Source organism: Perissodus microlepis, chromosome 23 (assembly GCF_051167445.1).
Source record: "Perissodus microlepis isolate ML-2025 ecotype Zambia chromosome 23, ASM5116744v1, whole genome shotgun sequence".
Classification (NCBI taxonomy): Eukaryota; Metazoa; Chordata; class Actinopteri; order Cichliformes; family Cichlidae; genus Perissodus; species Perissodus microlepis.
The window spans coordinates 33,546,319-33,565,097 of NC_140482.1; the positions used below are offsets into that span (position 1 = coordinate 33,546,319).

General features: G+C 40.8%; 1 protein-coding gene across 1 annotated transcript; it reads left to right on the plus strand.

The window, feature by feature from the left end:
* The first annotated feature begins 729 nt into the window (after positions 1–729).
* chd1l (chromodomain helicase DNA binding protein 1-like) lies at positions 730–18,358 on the plus strand. Its single transcript, XM_084921000.1, has 25 exons — positions 730–938; positions 1,150–1,262; positions 1,775–1,881; positions 1,968–2,079; positions 2,170–2,201; positions 2,723–2,804; positions 2,893–3,055; positions 3,238–3,393; positions 4,260–4,352; positions 4,500–4,596; positions 4,730–4,803; positions 4,972–5,082; positions 6,334–6,448; positions 10,024–10,177; positions 10,335–10,524; positions 12,566–12,711; positions 14,549–14,712; positions 14,809–15,005; positions 15,888–15,986; positions 16,075–16,145; positions 16,379–16,493; positions 17,298–17,406; positions 17,487–17,714; positions 17,905–17,989; positions 18,175–18,358. Exons 1-25 carry the CDS (start codon positions 845–847, stop codon positions 18,295–18,297), a joined length of 3,030 nt encoding a protein of 1,009 aa, XP_084777126.1. The 5' UTR covers positions 730–844; the 3' UTR covers positions 18,298–18,358.
* Positions 18,359–18,779: the final 421 nt, after the last annotated feature.

The following is an 18,779-nucleotide window of genomic DNA, read 5'->3' on the forward strand; positions in this document are numbered from 1 at the left end:
AAATCTATTTTTATTAAAAGTTCTTATGGTCTTAAATTGTGTTGGTATTTGAATGTGAAGCTCAAATAGTTAATCAGGGTATGAACAGGTCCTGTTAATATTATAATATGCAAAATGCATTTTTTTTAAATGGTGAATTATCTCTCATTTAGTATAAGTTTATACTTTTGGTTCTTGTTTCTGTTTTCAGAACTAAACTGTCAGAAAATCTGTTTCACATTAAAACTCGAAGCAATTATTTTTACATCTATTTGTGGAGCTTTTAGGACCTTTTCTTATTATTTTGTTTCTAGGGAGCCTTTTTTTTTTGTAATTTCAAAGTCTTTTTGTTGGACATTGGCTCATTTTCAGTCCAGTCCTCGAACCCGTCCATTTAAAGAGGAATGTATTTTGTTTTCTGAGGTCATGAGTAATTCAAGCATAAAAAAGACCCCGGGCTTCAGAGATTAACCAGTGTGACTTCTAGCAAAGAAAGCACCATTAAATTTTATTATCAGGCACTTAGTTACTAGCGACCTGTCACAAAAAGCCACAGTTTGTAAAATGTGCAAATTCTTAATCGTTTCTAGAATTTAAAAACCGTTTTCCCCTTATATTCTGTAGCTGCATTTATGTTTGCATATATTTCCCGTTTTCCTAGCAAAATATAAAGAAATGAGCGTTGCTCAAGAAAGAAAACAAACTTTTGGCGAAGTTTAAAAAAACCGCGCGCCTTTCCGTAGCGTCACGTGACCCAGTCAGGAAGCATAAACTGTATGAAAACAACAGTGGGAACTCGCATGTCTGTACATGTCTGCGATAAAGTCGTCTTTCGTATAAATTGTAGTCCTGCCGGTCAGCAAACATGTCGGACATTTTGGTGAGAATAAAAAACAGCATCGCGAAGAAAAAGAAGGCGGATGTTGCTCAAAGTGACCTGAAGAAATGGGGATTGAGAGGTAGAAAGCCTATTTTTAACCTGGACGACTGACCTGCAAAGTACATACAAACTTCAGGCTGTCTTCACTCATTCACAGTGACATGGCGTTTTCTGTGGATGCAAACTAAACGCACTTAGAGCAGATTAATCCACTTTCAGCGCCGTCCTATATGTAATTTCCAGGGATTATATTAAACGTGCTCCAGCGGTGATGATCTTTCTCCTCACAGGGATACAGCTGAGACCCTACCAGCTGGACGGGGTGCACTGGTTAACTCAGTGCCTGAAGAACCAGCAGGGATGCATCTTAGGAGACGAGATGGGTTTGGGTAAAACCTGCCAGGTATGACATCATCTGTTTACCTGTAATCCAGAGCCCTGGCATGGCTGGGCAGTTTTTATATAGGCGGTGAGGCTTGGAGCATCTGTTACACTGGGGGTGCACAGAAGTTGATTCTAAAAAGCCTCAGTGCCATGTGACATATCAATTGTGCCTTTCGTTATATTTTTTTATAGCACTTTTCTGTCACTTGGACCTAACGTGACATTTGTATAATTACTATAATTACATTTATTTTAATGCAGTTTTTCTACTCCATAGGCATACACCTTTATAACATTAGCATACACTGGATCAGAGCCAGTGCTCTTCAAAGTTAAGCAATGTTTCTCTGAAGAGAGATTCTTGGTTTCCAAGTGGCTTGTTAGACAAATTACACACTTTGCTTCAATTGAATGAGAAGTTTTCCCCTTATGTGTCACACACTCATGAATCTGACCATTTGGGGGCTGCTTTATATATGGCTTATTATTTACATGTTCTAACGGTGTCCTGGTCATCATGTATCCCTTCAGACGATCTCTCTGCTGGTGTACATGTCAGGGGCTCTCAGGAAGAAAGGACCATTTCTGGTGCTGAGCCCACTCTCTGTCCTGGAGAACTGGAGGAATGAGTTGGAAAGGTGGAGCTACATTAATCAGTGATTGCATTTCATTTGATAATGTGCTTTTAGCGCTGTCTGTAAACCTGTGTGTGCCTCGCTTTCAGCTTCGCTCCCTCACTGACGGTCCTGGTTTACAAAGGAGACAAAGAAAGGCGGGCAGAGATCCAGCAGGAGGCGAACTCTCAGGACTTCCATGTTCTTCTCACTACATATGAGGTCGGAGGCTATTAAGTGAAAACAAAACAGGATAAGGTTTCACCTTTGTTAAAACTGATATATATATATTTTTTTAACTGTTATTTCCAGCTGTGTCTCAAAGATGCTTCATTCTTGAAACGGTGAGTTTGTACTTATTCTTGATCTACATAAACTACTCTGGAAGCAATGTACTGTGAGGAAAATTTAACTGTGGTGTCCTAATACAAGTTTATATAGTTTTAAGCAAGAGGTGACAGAAAAAAGGACCAGCACCAACAGAGATATTGCTTTTAGATCGCTCTGTGTCGGCTCTTCCTGGCCTTCACCCAGTAAGATCGGCTTAAACTGCAGTTATCTAGGTTAGCGACCTGTATGCCTGAGATGACCATATTATGCTAGCCACACTACAAAACCAAGACTAGAAAAAACTGTCAAAAACAAAGCTTTAATATTAGTCTGAAGCCTGTGTGTCTGTAGTAATCTACAGAGATTATTAGAGAGGGGTCATTCTTTTAAACGTGAGCCATTTTTAATATAAGCAATCCACCTTTGTATCAAATTATATGTGACAGAAGAAAAGGAAGAGAATAATGGTCTTTAAAGGTTTGTTCACTGAGAACAAAGTTTTCATGTGCTGATATTTCCCTGATCTCTTCCTCAGGTGGAAGTGGAAGGTGCTTGTGGTTGATGAAGCTCACAGGTTGAAGAATCAAAACTCGCTGTTGCACAAAACTTTGACAGAGGTACTAAGCAACACCTGGTTTGGGCAGATTTCTTCATTGTCTTTCCCTTGACCTCTTAAATCAGTTTGTTTGTGTTCTTCTCTTGTAGTTTTTCATGGGATTCAGAGTCTTGCTGACAGGGACTCCCATTCAGAACAACCTGCAGGAGCTCTACTCCCTGCTGAGCTTCATCCAGCCCAGCATCTTTATACCAGAAGACACAGACAGCTTTGTCAACTCTTACTCTGATGTACAAAGTCAGCCTGCCTTGGGTATGATACATAATTATAGCATAACAAAGCATAGCTTACATTCAGTGTTATTTCTGAGTCCATGCGTCTCTCCATATCCAAATAAATGTTTTGAAATATAATGGGTGAATATTGGTCACAAAAAAGTGCAGTACAGTAATGCACTGTAGGAACGCTAACCATGAATCTTATTCCTTTTATAGCTGCTGAGCTCCAAAGCATCCTGGAACCCTTCCTGCTCCGTAGAGTCAAATCTCAGGTGGCCGTCGATCTGCCCAAGAAAACCGAGCTGGTGGTTTATCACGGCATGTCCGCTCTGCAGAAGAAATACTACAAAGCTGTTCTGATGAAGGATCTGGGTGAGACTTGGGCACTATGGTGTGCTGTGTCATCTATAAATGCATTTTCTCTGCAGCACTTACCCTGCCTCTTTACTTATAGCATTAGCAAGAAAGCACCAGCTCAGCTTATCACTGATTTTTACAGTTGGCATAACAGACACTAAATCCTGACTTCTCTCTATCAGTTCTCTCTATTTTAGAGTTGGTTTTAAGGTTTTACTCATCACCTTAAAGAACTTCTGGGTCTGGTCTCCAGCTGTGTAGGAGAAATGTGCTATTTTTTTGTCGGTTCCAAAGTCGATGAATAAACCTGAAGGTGATCAAGGCCCCCCAAGGCACGAATATCCTGAGCTCTCATGGTTGCTTCATAGCTTTTATTATTAGTTTACTAGTTTTACTAGGGATGTTCCTGGCGACTAATTTCTTAGTCAACTAAATGAGGAACAAAAATGAGACTAACCAACTAGTCTACATCTAAGAAACACTCGGGTATTAAGTTACATTTGAGAACCATCAAAAACTCATAACAAAATGCTTTTGTTATGAGTTTTAGGACACAATAATTTACCAGCATTGGGCATCAATTAAAAATTTAACAGTTAGATTGGTAAGTCTGGTACCGGTTAGTGACAGCAGCAATGATTAGTTAGCTAGTGGACACATCCATAGTATTTACTAATATGACTGACCTTTTGCTTTGCATTTTTGCGTCCTTGTTTCATGTCTCATAACTTTACACTGATTTTGTTGTTGTTTGATTTTGGCTTTTTCCACTTTGTAGACTGTTTTTAAAGGTGCCAAGTGGAAATAATAGTTCTAATAGTATCTGTTTAGTGGCGTCAGTCATTTGTAAATTCAATCTGCTTCTAAAACTCTTCTTTCAGAGGCTTTTGAAAATGACCAAGGCAGCAAGACTCGGTTGCTGAACATCTTGATGAACCTGAGGAAGTGCGTTGACCACCCTTACCTGTTTGACGGTGAGAGGTGCAGAGTGATGATGTAAAAAAGACTGGCTTTAGTTCTCTCTGCTAAAGGAAAGACCTGAGGCGTAGGTGTGTTTTCAGTGGGATAGGATAAAGACGCTTCCATTGCATTCTATGTTTGTGTGTCTGTTTCTTGGATAGGAGTTGAGCCAGAGCCATTTGAGATGGGGGAACATCTCATTGAAGCCAGTGGAAAACTTTGTCTTTTGGACAGCATGCTGACATTCCTCCACAAAGGGTTTGCTGATGTGTTATTTGGCTCCACCTGGTGGTTTAGTGCGGCATTGCTGTAATGCTGTGATATTCTAAGTCACATATTCGTCTTTAAATTGAGTCTTACAATATTTGTGTTTTCATATCTGTGGTTGAAGGGGCCATCGGATCCTGCTGTTCTCTCAGATGACGAGGATGCTCGATATTCTCCAGGACTACATGGAGTACAGAGGTGAGTGAGAGTGAACATGAGGGGTTATTGTTCATTGACTTACTATTAATTGTTCTTAATGGCATGAATTAATTAGTAATTATTCTCATTCTTCATAATGGCAAACTTGAAAACCATTTGATTTATTCTTAGTTATAAATAAATGCTGAATTCAGCTTTTCTGTTCAGGTTACAGCTACGAACGTCTGGATGGGTCAGTCCGAGGGGAGGAACGAAACCTAGCAGTGAAAAACTTCAGCAGCAAAGATGTCTTCGTCTTTCTGCTCAGCACTAAAGCCGGTAAATAAAGCCCTGGTGTAGTATTTTCTGTGATATACTTATATATAAACTCATGTTAAACCGTGGCCAAAGTTTCAAGTAATGAAGTCTATTCAAGTAATTCCTGTGAGTCAATAGCGCAGACTTCTGACTGATCTAAATGTTCAGTTTCAGTCAGGTTCTCCTTTTTTCCTTTTTTAAAAACCTTTTTTTCACTCAATGAGTGCAGATACTCCTAATATGGTCATCAGAGGCACCGGAGCCCCACCCAGCTGCTGTCGGCAATCAGAAAAAAGGTGGAGGACCTAAAATTACTTGTTTCAGTCAGAGGATGAACTGAGGGGCTGCATTTTGAACTCGTGCAGAGCTGTTCTAGTAGGAGAATGGAAATGCAGAGCTGGGACAGAATAGGTTCTATTTAAGATATTCTTCAGGCAAATGTTTGGATCTTTTGCTTTTTCATTTTACTGCAACATAACTAATATAACTCACTGGTAAATGTCACATGGAGAGCCCATACAAGAAGTGGCTGTTATTGGTTAGCCACAGAAAATTTCAGAGGGATGTTTAAGAAGCAGGCCTTTAGGCAGGAGGATGTGGAAAAAAGCTGGCATTTGTTTACAAAATACAGCTTCAGAGCAAGCTACCACCTCTTCCCTCCCCTGCTACTCAATACCAAATACTTCTGCGCTCTCAGCCTCACCTGCATGGGCAAGAAACGGGTAGACAAAACCTAAATAGTAGATCAGTCAAAGACGATCCTGAAAGAGATCCTGGCTCCTGCTAAAAAAAAAACAAAAACCTAAATAGGGATAGAAAGTCATCATATGATCCGCTATCACGCACCCCACTGGTTATGATTGGGAACTAGGCATATGAAAAGGGGAAGCAGTAACCCCTTCTACTGTAGACATTTTAGATGCCAAAAGTGCTGAGAGTGCATTTGACAAACAAGACTGTGGCAATTTTTAAGATAACACTTCTGTGAACTCTGCTGTAGATTCAGATATGCAGACAAGCCTGCAAGCTCAGCTTGAGCTGACTTTCTAACACAGAAGTGGCTGAGAGAGGAAAGGGGAGTGATGACAGGAGATAAGAGCTGCAGCAGAATGAAACGCCTGTGTAAATAAGGCCAGCATGTTTCCTGTCACAGATTATGATTTTCTTTAACCTGTTTACAGTAAATGCACCAATCCTATTGTTTCTTTATTGTGTGCACAAAAATCGAGAGCCACAATTTTCAGTTTTTGTTCTTTCTCTCTGTCTTTGCAGGGGGAGTAGGGATGAACCTGACAGCTGCTGACACTGTCATTTTTGTGGATAGTGACTTCAACCCTCAAAATGACTTGCAGGCTGCCGCACGCAGCCACCGGATTGGTCAGAACAGGTGAAGCATACGAGAAATGATTCCAAGCAGGATCCAATCGGTATTTCATTTAGATGTCCTGAAAGTCGCACCGTTTCGCAAAGGGGCGTGCAGCATTGACAGCACAAAGAAGTGGTGAAAACTTCTGCACGATGTCCTGTTTTGCTGAAGAAAATAACTATCTCATTAGGCTTATCTCTAGTTAGGTGTGAAAGAGTACTCCCTGCATGCAACCTAGCTATTGCACATCAATAACGCTTCATAGGGATGCTTACAGAAAGCAACAAAATTGATGCAGCAGAGCGAGACAAAAATGTTAACACTTACTTTGGTAGTGTTTTTCCATATTTTTATTTTTTCCCATGCTGGGGAACAATGTCTGCGATATCTTTTGATTTATGTCGTAAAAACAAGTTAAACAAGCCAAGATTATGTTGCACACTCATCATTTCACAACCAGCAACATGAGGGTATTGCCAGGAGGTTCTCGTTGAAAGAATTCCTGCACCTCCTGAGCTGTCCTTGGCTGCTTTACTTTTACTCTGTGGTCCAGCTCACCCGAAACCATTTCCGTTGGGTTTAGGGTGGATGATTGTGAGTGGCAGGCCTGAAAGTGTGTTTTGGCTCATTATTAAGAAAAACAATTGAATTTTCATTGAACTTGTTAAGTCTTGCTGTAGTATCATGACTGTAGTATGAGTGTAGAGCTCCACGTTTTGTTTTTTTTTCTTTCATGCAGTAACTGTTGTTGAAATAACCTGACCAGTTCAGGCAGTGCAGTTCGTGTATTATGCAGAGACCAGCTTAAAATAGAATGAATTGTTAGAGGTGGCACGTTGATATACTGATCTGTTTCAACAAGCGAGAAAACATTCCACCTTAAAACTTAGTGGTTGTCGCTGTCTCCGTTTAGCTTCTTATTAAAGATTATGTGTTATGTTGTTTCAATATTTATATAACCCTTTGTCCTCTGGTTAGACAGAAACTCTATATTTCTTTTAAAGAAATATATAGCTTTTAAAATATTTGTAGGATACGTTGCAAAAAATCAGGTGCAGGGTGGGGATCAACAGGTAGAGCATTCAGAGGTGAGGTACAAATACGGCTGATGGAGAGGGGCATACTGGCAAAGAAAGAGATAAGTTCAGAGAGAAAGATACGATCTGTTGTTAGTTATTCGAATATTTCACATATTATAATATTTTGCACATGTCTGCAAGTCGCAACACATCACACTACACCTCCAACAGCTGACCTTAAGAGTGTTTTCACCATGAACTTAAGGCGAATGCGCATCAAATCCGACTTTTTTGACCCTATGCGACCCATATCCGATCATGGTTTGACAGTGTGAACAGCACAAATCTGATATTTTCAAATCCGATCTGGGTCACTTTCGCATGTGGTACTGAATCCGATACATATCTGATGTTTAAGAAAGCGACTGCTGTTTGAATGGTCACGTCGCATTAAATCAGTCTTCTACGTCACTGACACGAGACAGACGCCAATTATCAGCGCCCAAGAAGACATCGCGAACGCCTCCTGGCCATCCAGTGAAACTGTTTGGAAGACAACGTTGGAGAAACGTGAACATTTTATTTGTACTGTATAATCTGCAGATTCTGACAGAAATCTGCAACTATCCTTTGAAGTACCGCTCCTCTCTAAAACCGCAATAAGGATAATTATTAGGCCATATCTAAATAACAAAATAACTTTATAACTTAAAGCAAAATTGGGAAATGTAAAGCCCGAAACAAGTCTTTATATTAACAGCCATCAGTCAAATAACACTATTTGGTCTGGGTCTAAACAGAGCGCGTTGTGTGTGACGTCTTCTTTTGCGCATGCGGGCCGCTTTGAGCGTTCACACTAGAGCGCGTTTGCTGTCGCGTTTTATTTGTAGTGTGAACAAGCAGATAAAAAATCGGATTTGATCAAAACATTGGAATTAAGCATTAAGACCTGCAGTGTGAACGTAGCCTAAGTGTCGATTAAATTATCTACTTGGTCTTCATGTCTTTTTCTCTTGTGGTGGTCTTCATTAAAGGGGACATGAAACACTACACATATAAAGGTTATTTATAACACTGAGACCTACTCTCAACTGACATAGATGTAACACTGTCTGTGAAACTGGATTTAAGAAATAAGTACCTAAAGTTAAACATCTTTAACAACATCTTCTGTCAGTAAATGACGTTAACCGGCTGGTTGGTTGGTTGGTTGCAGCTAATAAACTTACATTAGTTTCTGTTAGCTAACTAGTGACAGAACCGATAACTCCAAGAAGAGCAAGGAGACTAAAAAAAACAAACAAACTAAAAATCAGTCTAAAGGGATCATTTTTGTGTTGCTACAATGAGTTTTATGTTACGTTGTTTACTTTCACTCTCCGTCTCGTTAGCAGTATCTGGCTCCCCGCTGTTTGGCTAGCTGCACTCAAAGGGGAAAATCAAGCTGTTAGCCGTAATATTCGGGTTTGTTACGCACTTTATAAATGAGGACTGCGTGGAGGTGGAGGAGAGCCTGTTTGAGCCAGGTGTGAGGTGATTCACCGGACCGACAAGCTGGTGTTAGAAACTCACATTTTTCCTCGTCTGGCCAAGTAAGGGGCGCAGTCAGCTGATGCGATCAAAACTATTTTATGCAGTAAAAAAAAATCTTTCTTTTCCCACGAGCACATCCAGTTTACAACATAACAGCCCACTACATGCACACCACAAACATAACTGTGTTTCTTACTGAAGCACGATTGGATATCCTAACATCCATCAGTATGTCTGTAGGAAAAGTAGGCCGATGCGTGCCATGGACAAAACAACAATAAAAAATCTGTCACTTTTTAAAATAAAATGTAAATTAGCCTTTATATGTGTAGCGTTTCATGTCCCCTTTGATGGCTTTTGTGACTGAACTTGAAAGGTTTTTGAAGTGTTCTGGACTAACAGACTTTCATGTTTTAAGGTAGTATTAGTCTGTTGTTCTCGTTAACATTGTGGGGGTGTTTGCTGTATACCAACACTGCCTTGGCATGACACTGTCAGTCTGGCATCAGTCAGCTAGATTGCTGACTTGGCTGCCATACTCGGCTCTGACTTAGCCAGTAGATATCAGGTCCAAGAGATCTGTTTACGTCCGCAATGACTCTAAATTTGTTTCAGAACGAGGCTAGATAATAACCCATACTTATCGTGAATTTCAGCAAATGTAAACTCGCTTTTGCACCACATAGACTGTATGTAATCAAATCTCAGACATGATTGGTTAATAGATCTCCAACCACTGTATATGTACCTACATATACAGTCTCAGACTGTTGCAGTTGAATTTATATACGTTTATCCTTTCAGTTTGATTCACCTAACTTTTAGTCTATTTTATTACATTTTCTTTTGTATTAATATCTGCATGTCAGTCGTCTGTGAAGCACTTTGCAGTAATCTACAGGAAATGAGCTATAAAAGTAAAGATTAATTGACTGATTGATTATGGGTAGCTTGAGCTTTACTTTACTCTATGAATTTAACAATTCTCAACTTAATGGAAGTTCAATGTGATGCTGGTTTCAATATTTGAATGATTTCCTACAGGCCTGTGAAAGTGATCCGCCTCCTGGCACGAGACACTGTGGAGGAGATCATGTACTCTCGTGCTGTGTCCAAGTTGCAGCTCACCAACACTGTTATTGAAGAAGGCCGCTTCTCTTTACTGGATCAAGCTCAGTCAGCTGCAGGAGGGCTGCAGGTTTGTGAACTTTAAATCACTGAAAATAAATTCTATCACTGCAGGATAATCACTGATAATCTCTGAATCCTTCAGTGCTCAGTTCACTGTGTGTCCGCTTTGTATGAAAACCTCTCCAGTTTTCACCTCCTCTGCTCACATTTCCTCTTCGGCACAGCTAAGCGAGATCTTGAAGTTTGGCATTGATAAGCTTTTGTCATCTGATGAGAGCTCCATACAAGATGTGAAACTGGAGAAGATCCTTGGCCTGTCACATAATGGTCATTGGGTGGATGATGAGGACTACTCCCAGCATGAAGAAAATGAAGAGGATGATGAAGGGAAAGGATCTGAAGCCGACGGGCAGAGTATGTTTCATTATAGTGTACATGTTGAAATCTCAAATCACTATGGGCTATTCTTAGTGTGCGGATTTCAAAAACTACTAATATAATGTAACTGGTGTGGTATAGCGAACATGTTGTTCCTGCATGTAAGCGACTCCGTTTTACTTTTGGTTCTTGAACTGCAAACCACAGAGGAGAAAACACCCAAGATTGCTTCTCTTGGGCTCATCACTAGAGGTTGCAAAGAAAACAGAGGAAATCTGCAAATCACTTTAGGTCAGGAGTGACAAATTTAGTTTCACATAGGGCTGCAAGAGAAAATGAGAATCACATTGAGAGTAAGACAGATAAGTGTTCAAATACAGTCCTATAAAAATAAAAAAGGTAAAAACAACCTTACTTCTTCCATAGGGATTAAAAGGGTACATTGCAGCCAGGTTCTGCTTATCGAATGTACTATAAAAGCAGAGATTTTACCAGTTTTCTGTTGTGGTATATTGAGGTGTGTGTTAACACAATGCCACAGCCTTTCCAGGAGTGGATGTCCCAGTAAATTCACCTTGAAGTCAGACAGTGCAAGGCTCAAAGAAACTGCAAAAAAACCTTGGAGTGGCATCTGAGACTCTACAGGCCTCAGGTAGCATGTTAAATGTTAACGTTCATGACAGTACAGTTAGAAAAACATGGAAGAATCCTGGAAGGATTACCAGGAGAAAACATCTTCTCTCTACGAAGAACGCGGCATCTCAGCTTAGGTTTGCAAACCTGCATCAACCCAAACCACAAGACTTGGGCAACAACATCCTTTGACTGAAGACACCCAATTGGAGGTGTTTGGCATAATGCACAGCGCCATGTTTGTCACAAATACCTATTGCATGCTGTCAATCGTGGTGGAGGCATGATGATCCGGCCTCGTTTTGCAGCCACAGCATCAGGGAACATTGCAGTCAGTGACTCGTCCATGAACTCCTCTGTATAACAAAGTATTCTAGAGTCAAATATGAGGCTGGCTGCCTGACCGAAGCTGGGTCATGCAGAAGGACAATGATCTCAAACACAGCAGCAAATCTACGGCAGAATGTCTGAAAAGGTAAAGAATCAAGGGGTTACAACTCAACCTGAAGACCTTCCAAGAACTAGATTATTTTTATATTATATATTAAAACCAGTCATCCCCCCTCCCCCCTCATACAGCTGAAGCCTAACAGCTAACTAACACAGCATGGCATAACTGGCAATGAGGGGGTACTTTTTTTTTTTTTACCATGAAGAAAGGCCTGTTTACTGATGTGTCATAAAATGACGGCTGTTTTTAAATGATATAATTTGTATCATCATTTTGAATTCAAACACCAGCAGAGATACTGAGTCATGGACAGCAAAGAGGGGCGGGAAGGTGCTCCATCAAAAAGACACAAATCTAGAGCAAAATAAGTTTGAACCCATCTCAAAGTGACGACTCTGTAAAAGGAAGTCTCACCGCAGCACAGGAAATGAAAGTCAGGGAGGCCATTAAGAAGATGATTTTTCTGAGAAAGTTTATTCAAAGTGTTTCGGGTGTAATGTGCAGCAAATTTCATCCCAATAAATTAGATGATTCCATAAAATTTTCCTCACGGGCAATGAGATAAGTTTAAGTAGAGAAAAATGGGCTTTGTGACACTATGCAAGAGATGGAAAAGATTTATTATTGTTAAAATGTCCCATACTGCAAGTAGTTGTTAAACTCGGACGTCTGAAACAGGTTGTTGTGACTTTGCTGTGTTGTGGCCTTCAAGTAGATCTGTAATTAAGCCAAATAATGAATTTCAGGCTATGCTGGAGATGGTTTTTTGACAAAATGAAAGCAGGACAAACTAAATATGTCTTGCCCCCGATGTGATTCTCGTTTCTCTCGTGTCCCTTAAGTTTGACACCTCCATTAAAAGCCTTTAAAGAAGCCAGGAGCCTGTTAGTTTACATGCAGATTTTGACCTCCTCTGTGCTTCATCAGAGCCGACATAGTCTTTTCTCTCTTTGTGATGATTATCTCAAACCTCTGTCCCCTCTGCTCCTTTAGGCCACCTGTACTTCTTTGAGGGGAAAGACTACAGTAAGGACCCCAGCTCTGAGGACCAGAAGAGCTTTGATCGTTTGTTGGAGGAGCAGCTGACCGGGTTTCAGAGAGCAGCAGGAGAGGGACGAGCTCTGCGACACAAAACTGGAGTAAGACGCCCCGACTTTAAATTAAAACAGAATTATCTTTGTAAGGAGATGCATCCCACATGAGGTTAGTTATGTATAGACAGAATGCTGAAAACTTAAAAGAAATTAGCCATGTTAGACACTCATCGTGGCTCAGCAGTTTAAAGTTAATTAGCAGACGAGGAACACTTGGACGGAGCACACATCCACCCCCATGAAAAATGAAGGGAAACACAGTCTGTAAAATGTTGGGGACATCAATCAGTTCGGTCCTGACAGACTTTTTTCTAGTTTTGCTTTTTGCTCGTGTCCTTGTCGCTACCACAACATGTGGGCGTAACGATAGAGGTTCAGGCTGGTGGTGTAATGGCGTGCTTTGGGCCCCTAAGTACCAGCTGAACATCATTTAAACAGCATGGCCTACCTGAGTGTTGTCACTGACAAGGTCCATCCCTTCATGACCACAATGTACTCATCTTCTGCAGACCGCCTTTGGAATGTAGTGAAACAGGAGAATCATAGCATGGACCGGCAAACCCGCAACTGTGTGATGCCGTCATGTCAATAAGGACCAAAATCAAAGGAATGGTTGAATCCATGTGAAGTCAGCTTGTGTTGCTAATCAGGAAAAGGCAGACTTTCGGTGCCATTAGAACTGCTACTGCCTGTGCACAGTGGTTCGAAAGACCTTCCAGGAACAGCCAAGCTGTTTCCTAGAGAACTGATTGGTCAGTAGGCGATAATTTTGTACCTTTTGATCTCCAGTCATAAACCGCTGCAGAGCAGTTTAGGTCTGCAGCATATGTTATCATGGAAATGTACACAAGAACTTAACCGCCAAGTTACCTGGATACGTTCAAATCCTGCTTTGTAGTACACATCTGCGGTCTGCGAAACCATTTGTTCCGGATGTTCCTGATTAATGTAATCAGAGACAACAATAGAAAGTATATTTTTAAAGTAACTGACTAAAAACTTCACAGGCACATCTATGAAGGTCATTGCTTTGAATTCAGGTGAAGAAGTAGTTCAGACTTGTCGATTTCTCATAATAATGCTGCCTCTTTTATTTTTGTTGGACAGGTTGTTATCACTTCCTTTCAGGATGTTGCAGGTGACTGAAACGTTCCGCAGGCTGTTTTTGGTCCTCGGTCATATTTCACCATTATATGTCACAATTTTTCCTTCAGCTGTCAGCCTTTTTTTAATATTATCAAAAGTGAATACCAGTTAAAACCTATTATAATCACAAGATTCTTGTTGCCTTGGGTTTTTTCCCTACCACACTCAGTGTTGTAGCTCCTATGGGACCGGGTTGTTAACTCTGGAGGAGCTGTAGCTTTAACATCGCTAACGAGAGCATTATAGTTAACGAAAACTAACTAAGCTAGTTTTTGTTAACTTTGCTAAATATTCAAACACTATCACATTGGTAGATGTGTTTATTGAGAATGGGATCACCGCAGGACTGACAGTCAACAGTTAGAAAGCTTTGTTTATATTATAAATTCTACTTTCTTACATTTTGCCCCTGACAAATATTATCCACCTCAAAATTCTCCAAATACCAAAGCGATTACTGAAACTTATAAAATCTCAACTGAAATTAAACTGCACAAATAAAAAAATGGAAAATGGATAAAATGTATACTCTGGACTGAGCAACATTTAATTGACTTTAATTTTATCTGTGGGTTGATTTGAATGAATATTACAGGAAATCCCAGCAACCACAAAACCGCAGGCTTTCAGTGTTACTTAAAGGATGGATACAATGCAGCCTCACATGTTTTCTTACGCTGATAATCCCAGTGTTGCAAGCGTTATATGAGTGTGATTTTTCTCGATGGGTTCTCAGGTTTCACTGTCGGTAGCCCTTGGGATTCCAACGAGGAAGAGGAAGCCTGTCACGGAGGCTGAGCTGGAGCTGAGGCGGCAGAGGAGGGAGGAGGCTGCAGCCAAGAGAGCCAAAATGCAGGAGGAGATGAAGAAGAAGCAGGAAGAGCAGAAATACAAGAAAAAGTAAAGATTTATTCGTTTATTTGCTTTTTTAAAACAATTCTGAGACTTCTTTTGCACAGATTTTCCCTTTATTTGACTTGTGGGTTCATTGTGCAGAATGGCCGGGTGGGAGTCCTGCGGGTACAGATCTCGGTGCCTGCCGTCTGTGGACAGTGAGGAAGAGGAGGAAGAAGAGGAGGATGGCAGCAGCATGTGCTCCACAGACTCTGACAGCACGGATATCCACTACGTTCTGGGGGATGTTACTCATCCTCACACCGCCCAGGGAGACGCCATCATCGTCCACTGCGTTGGTACGTGCTCCATTTTTCTTGTTACTTCGTAAACTGACACGTTTGAATTTTTAATTCAGTGTGCGCTTTGTAGGAACTATAGATGGATATGGACATTACATGATGTCACCTTTCGGTACAGGTACAGGTGCTAAGTAATAAGCTAAGACCAAGAATTATTTTCACCAGAATTAAAGCACAAACTTCAACTCCTCATATGGTCTGGTGAGTAAAACATATGATGTGCATTGGATTAAAAATCCTCCAAAAAACACCAACAGTGGAGAGGTTGAACCTGAATAAGACTGTCAGGACAGCTGTCAGTCACAGTAACCACATCCTTAGCATTAAGTCTCCCAGTTTTAGGAGGCTACTAGATAATCTGTTATTACAGTGTGATACACTAAAAGCCCTGACTTATAGTGCAAAAGTTAACAAAAAAGTACAAAATTGATCATTTTCTTGTGCAAAGCAAATAAGAACTACTGAACGACTCACTAATAGAAATGGGAAAGAAAAAAAAAGTCTGTTGAGCAGACCCTAACCAACGGTTTCTACCTTAGAGAAGCTGATTAATGCCAACATGGTGCCAAACAGGCCTCTGTAGAGAGACAAATTTATCTTACACAAAAGAGAACTAGATCTGTACCAGTTGCAGCAGGACTGAATGTTGGATTGCGTAAAAGAACCTGATGTGAAAACTTTGATGTCGCGCAAAGTCTTAAATAATACCTTAATTTATCAGTTCAAACAAAAACAACTGGCAACATGTCAGATGGTAACTTTGCCACGATATGAATGCAGGTGTGGCTTTTAATTAGTGTTTAGTGCGCCTTGGGCACAATAAGTTTGAAATCCAAACCGCAGCATGTGTTATTTACCAAAGTAGTGATTCCTGTGTAGATGACTCCGGTCGGTGGGGAAGAGGAGGTCTGTTTACAGCACTGGAGGTGAGATCAGACGAGCCGCGAAAGCAGTATGAGTTAGCTGGAAAGATGAAAGGTAAGATTAACAGTAAAAAAGCATTTTATTTCTTCTTTGGTGGTCTGACTGAAGAATGAGTCACAAAATTAAATATGATTTGTTTCAGATTTGGATCTTGGAAGTGTGCTTCTGTTCCCAATTAATGACAAACAGTCCAGATTGAACAGCCAAGATCAAGTAGGTTCTGGTTGAAGAACTGCTGCATAAAACACCCTAAACGTCTTAAAATGCATGCTTGTTTCACAATATTTTTTGTTTCTTTGCAGTAGTAGTGATCAGTTGTGTGATATACCTGCTTTGGGTTAATGTGTGGTGACAGGCTTGCAAAGCTGTGGGGAACAGCACTCAGTGCCATTCAACAGTGATCAGATAATGTGTTAATCAGCTTCCATCTCCTTCCTGTCACCCAGTTAGCCCTAATAGTGGCACAGCAGCGAGACAAAGCCAACAACATGTCTGGGATCTTTCTGAGTGCTCTGGATGAAGGCCTGAAGAAGATTTACAAAGCGGCCAAAAGAACCAAGGGTGCAGTAAAGCATTTCATGCTATTTTAATACAAAAAAGTGTGAAATGTCTTTTTTTTTTTCATGTAGCCTGAGAGTGGTGAAATTGTGAAAAAAAAACAAAAACATTTTAAGTGTCAAGTCAGCAGTGCTCACATAAACCCTTGTAAAGGTTCGAATAATAACCGAACACCTTACAGTAATAACACACCTTGAAAATGATGCGTTATTACTGTAAGACCTGATTGGCAGGATTTACAGGACGTGCTGTGTGCCATCTGATATGTGCACGCACAAATTCTTACAAACACAACTGCAGAAGAACAACCAATGAAGCGGGAATTTATATTTCCTCTAGTTATGTTGCACGCTAGATGAACTGATTAAAAGACTTTGCACTCGCTGCTTTTGCTGTTTGTGCCCCAAAATCAACCGATACCTTTAAGAAACTCGTAAAGACACTTCTTAAATCTTACATTTAGTAATCGAGGCACAGCTGTGCACAGCTGTGCACATTATCAAACCAGGTTTGTTTTCTTTCTCCCTCTCTTCTCTCTTTGGCTCAATAGGTCTTTATTGCAAATACTCTTCTTTTTTTATGCCTCTTAAATTCTTTGTGACTTTCTTGATTATTATTTCTCCTCATGTCCTTTGAACCTTTACACGTGATACTGGGCTACAAATAAATTGGCTTGACTTAATTCTCATTCACCACAGTGTTTTCTTATTGTTGTAACCCTCTGCACTAAAATACTTTCAATGGTAAGGACTGCAGGAGGCTACTGCTAACAGCCACTAACCCTTGTTGTCTTTTTCCCACACAAAGCAAGTGTTCATCTTCCACGTATTGGTCACGCTACCAAAGGTTTCAACTGGTACGGCACAGAGAGGCTCATCAGGAAGCACCTTGCTTCCAGAGGCATCCCCACATTCATGTATCTTTTAGTGCGTTCAGAGCATGGACTCAGTAGTAGTAGTTGTGATGTCCGTAATCTTCTCTTAACCAAACTTTCAGATACTATCATAGCAGAAATGTCAAGAACACAGCTATACCCCAGACATCCACTTCATCATCCTCCCCGGGGCTACAGTTGCAAAATTCTGATGACACCGACTCTGCGACCTCCGGGCCCTCGGCTACACTCCAGAGCCCTGCAGACCTCCCTAGTTTCATGAACGGGGTCCGTGTGTTTTTCTACAACTTGCCTGCATCAGAGAGGAAGAGGCTGGCCCGCTATCTTATCACATATCCTTTAATACTGGTTGCCACAGCTTGGTGTTTTAACAGTTACTGTCTCCTGTGTGCTTACATCTGCGGCAGTTTGTGTGGTTTTGTTGAGAAAAGAGCCCGAAAGCTTAAAAGCCACAACTGCAAACTACAGAGGTGTGGTACGATGCTCAAATAACGTTATAACTCCTCCTTAGCTGAAGTGCACTTATGATGGAGATGAGGAGGAGATCATGAGTCCGGATGTCACCCACATAGTAGCAGAGGTGGAGAACAACATCCACTCACAGGTTAGTGTCATGGTAACTCTCACTGATGCTTATCTGACGTTTGACATACATAATCTTTTCCAGTAATGTTTATTTGTCGAGGTGGGGCGGAAAGAGTTACGAGGCATTTTCTTGAGGCAGATTAAATTTCTTTAGGTTGTAAACGATGTAAATTAAATACTATCTCTTTGTTTTGTTCGAACCAGGAGCTCCAGGATCTGCTGCGTCAGTACAGTCAGGCTGTTCCTGTGCAGAGGGCCTGGCTCGAGTCCTGCTTTTCCAAACAAACAAGAGTCAACACTGCACAGTACCTACATCAGCTCAGATAACACACTGTATTATTGGTGTGTTTTTAAATTACGTCATTAAATTGTGCTTCGTCACAATGAACTCTGAGTTCACTGTTGGATGCTTGACACATAGTGCAGATCATTTGATAGCTATTAAAATTGATTATCTTTAAGCAGCATAAGAAGTAAACGAACAACAACAAAGGAGGAGGTTTGATGTGTTTTACATAAATACATTACTAGGTTTAAAAGAAATATAAATGACACAAAATCATTCATACACCTAATTTTGTCAATTCAGGCTCACGGGGCATAGCCTGTCCCAGCTGTCATCCCTCGACAGGGCACCAGTGCATCACCGGGCCGACGCACAGAGACAGACAACCATTCATACCTACTGCCAATTTACATGATTCCAAACATTTTTTACAAATAAATAACTGCAAAGTGGGGTGTGCGTAATTATTCAGCCCCCTTTGGTCTGAGTGCAGTCAGTTGCCCATAGCAATGTCTATGGGCAA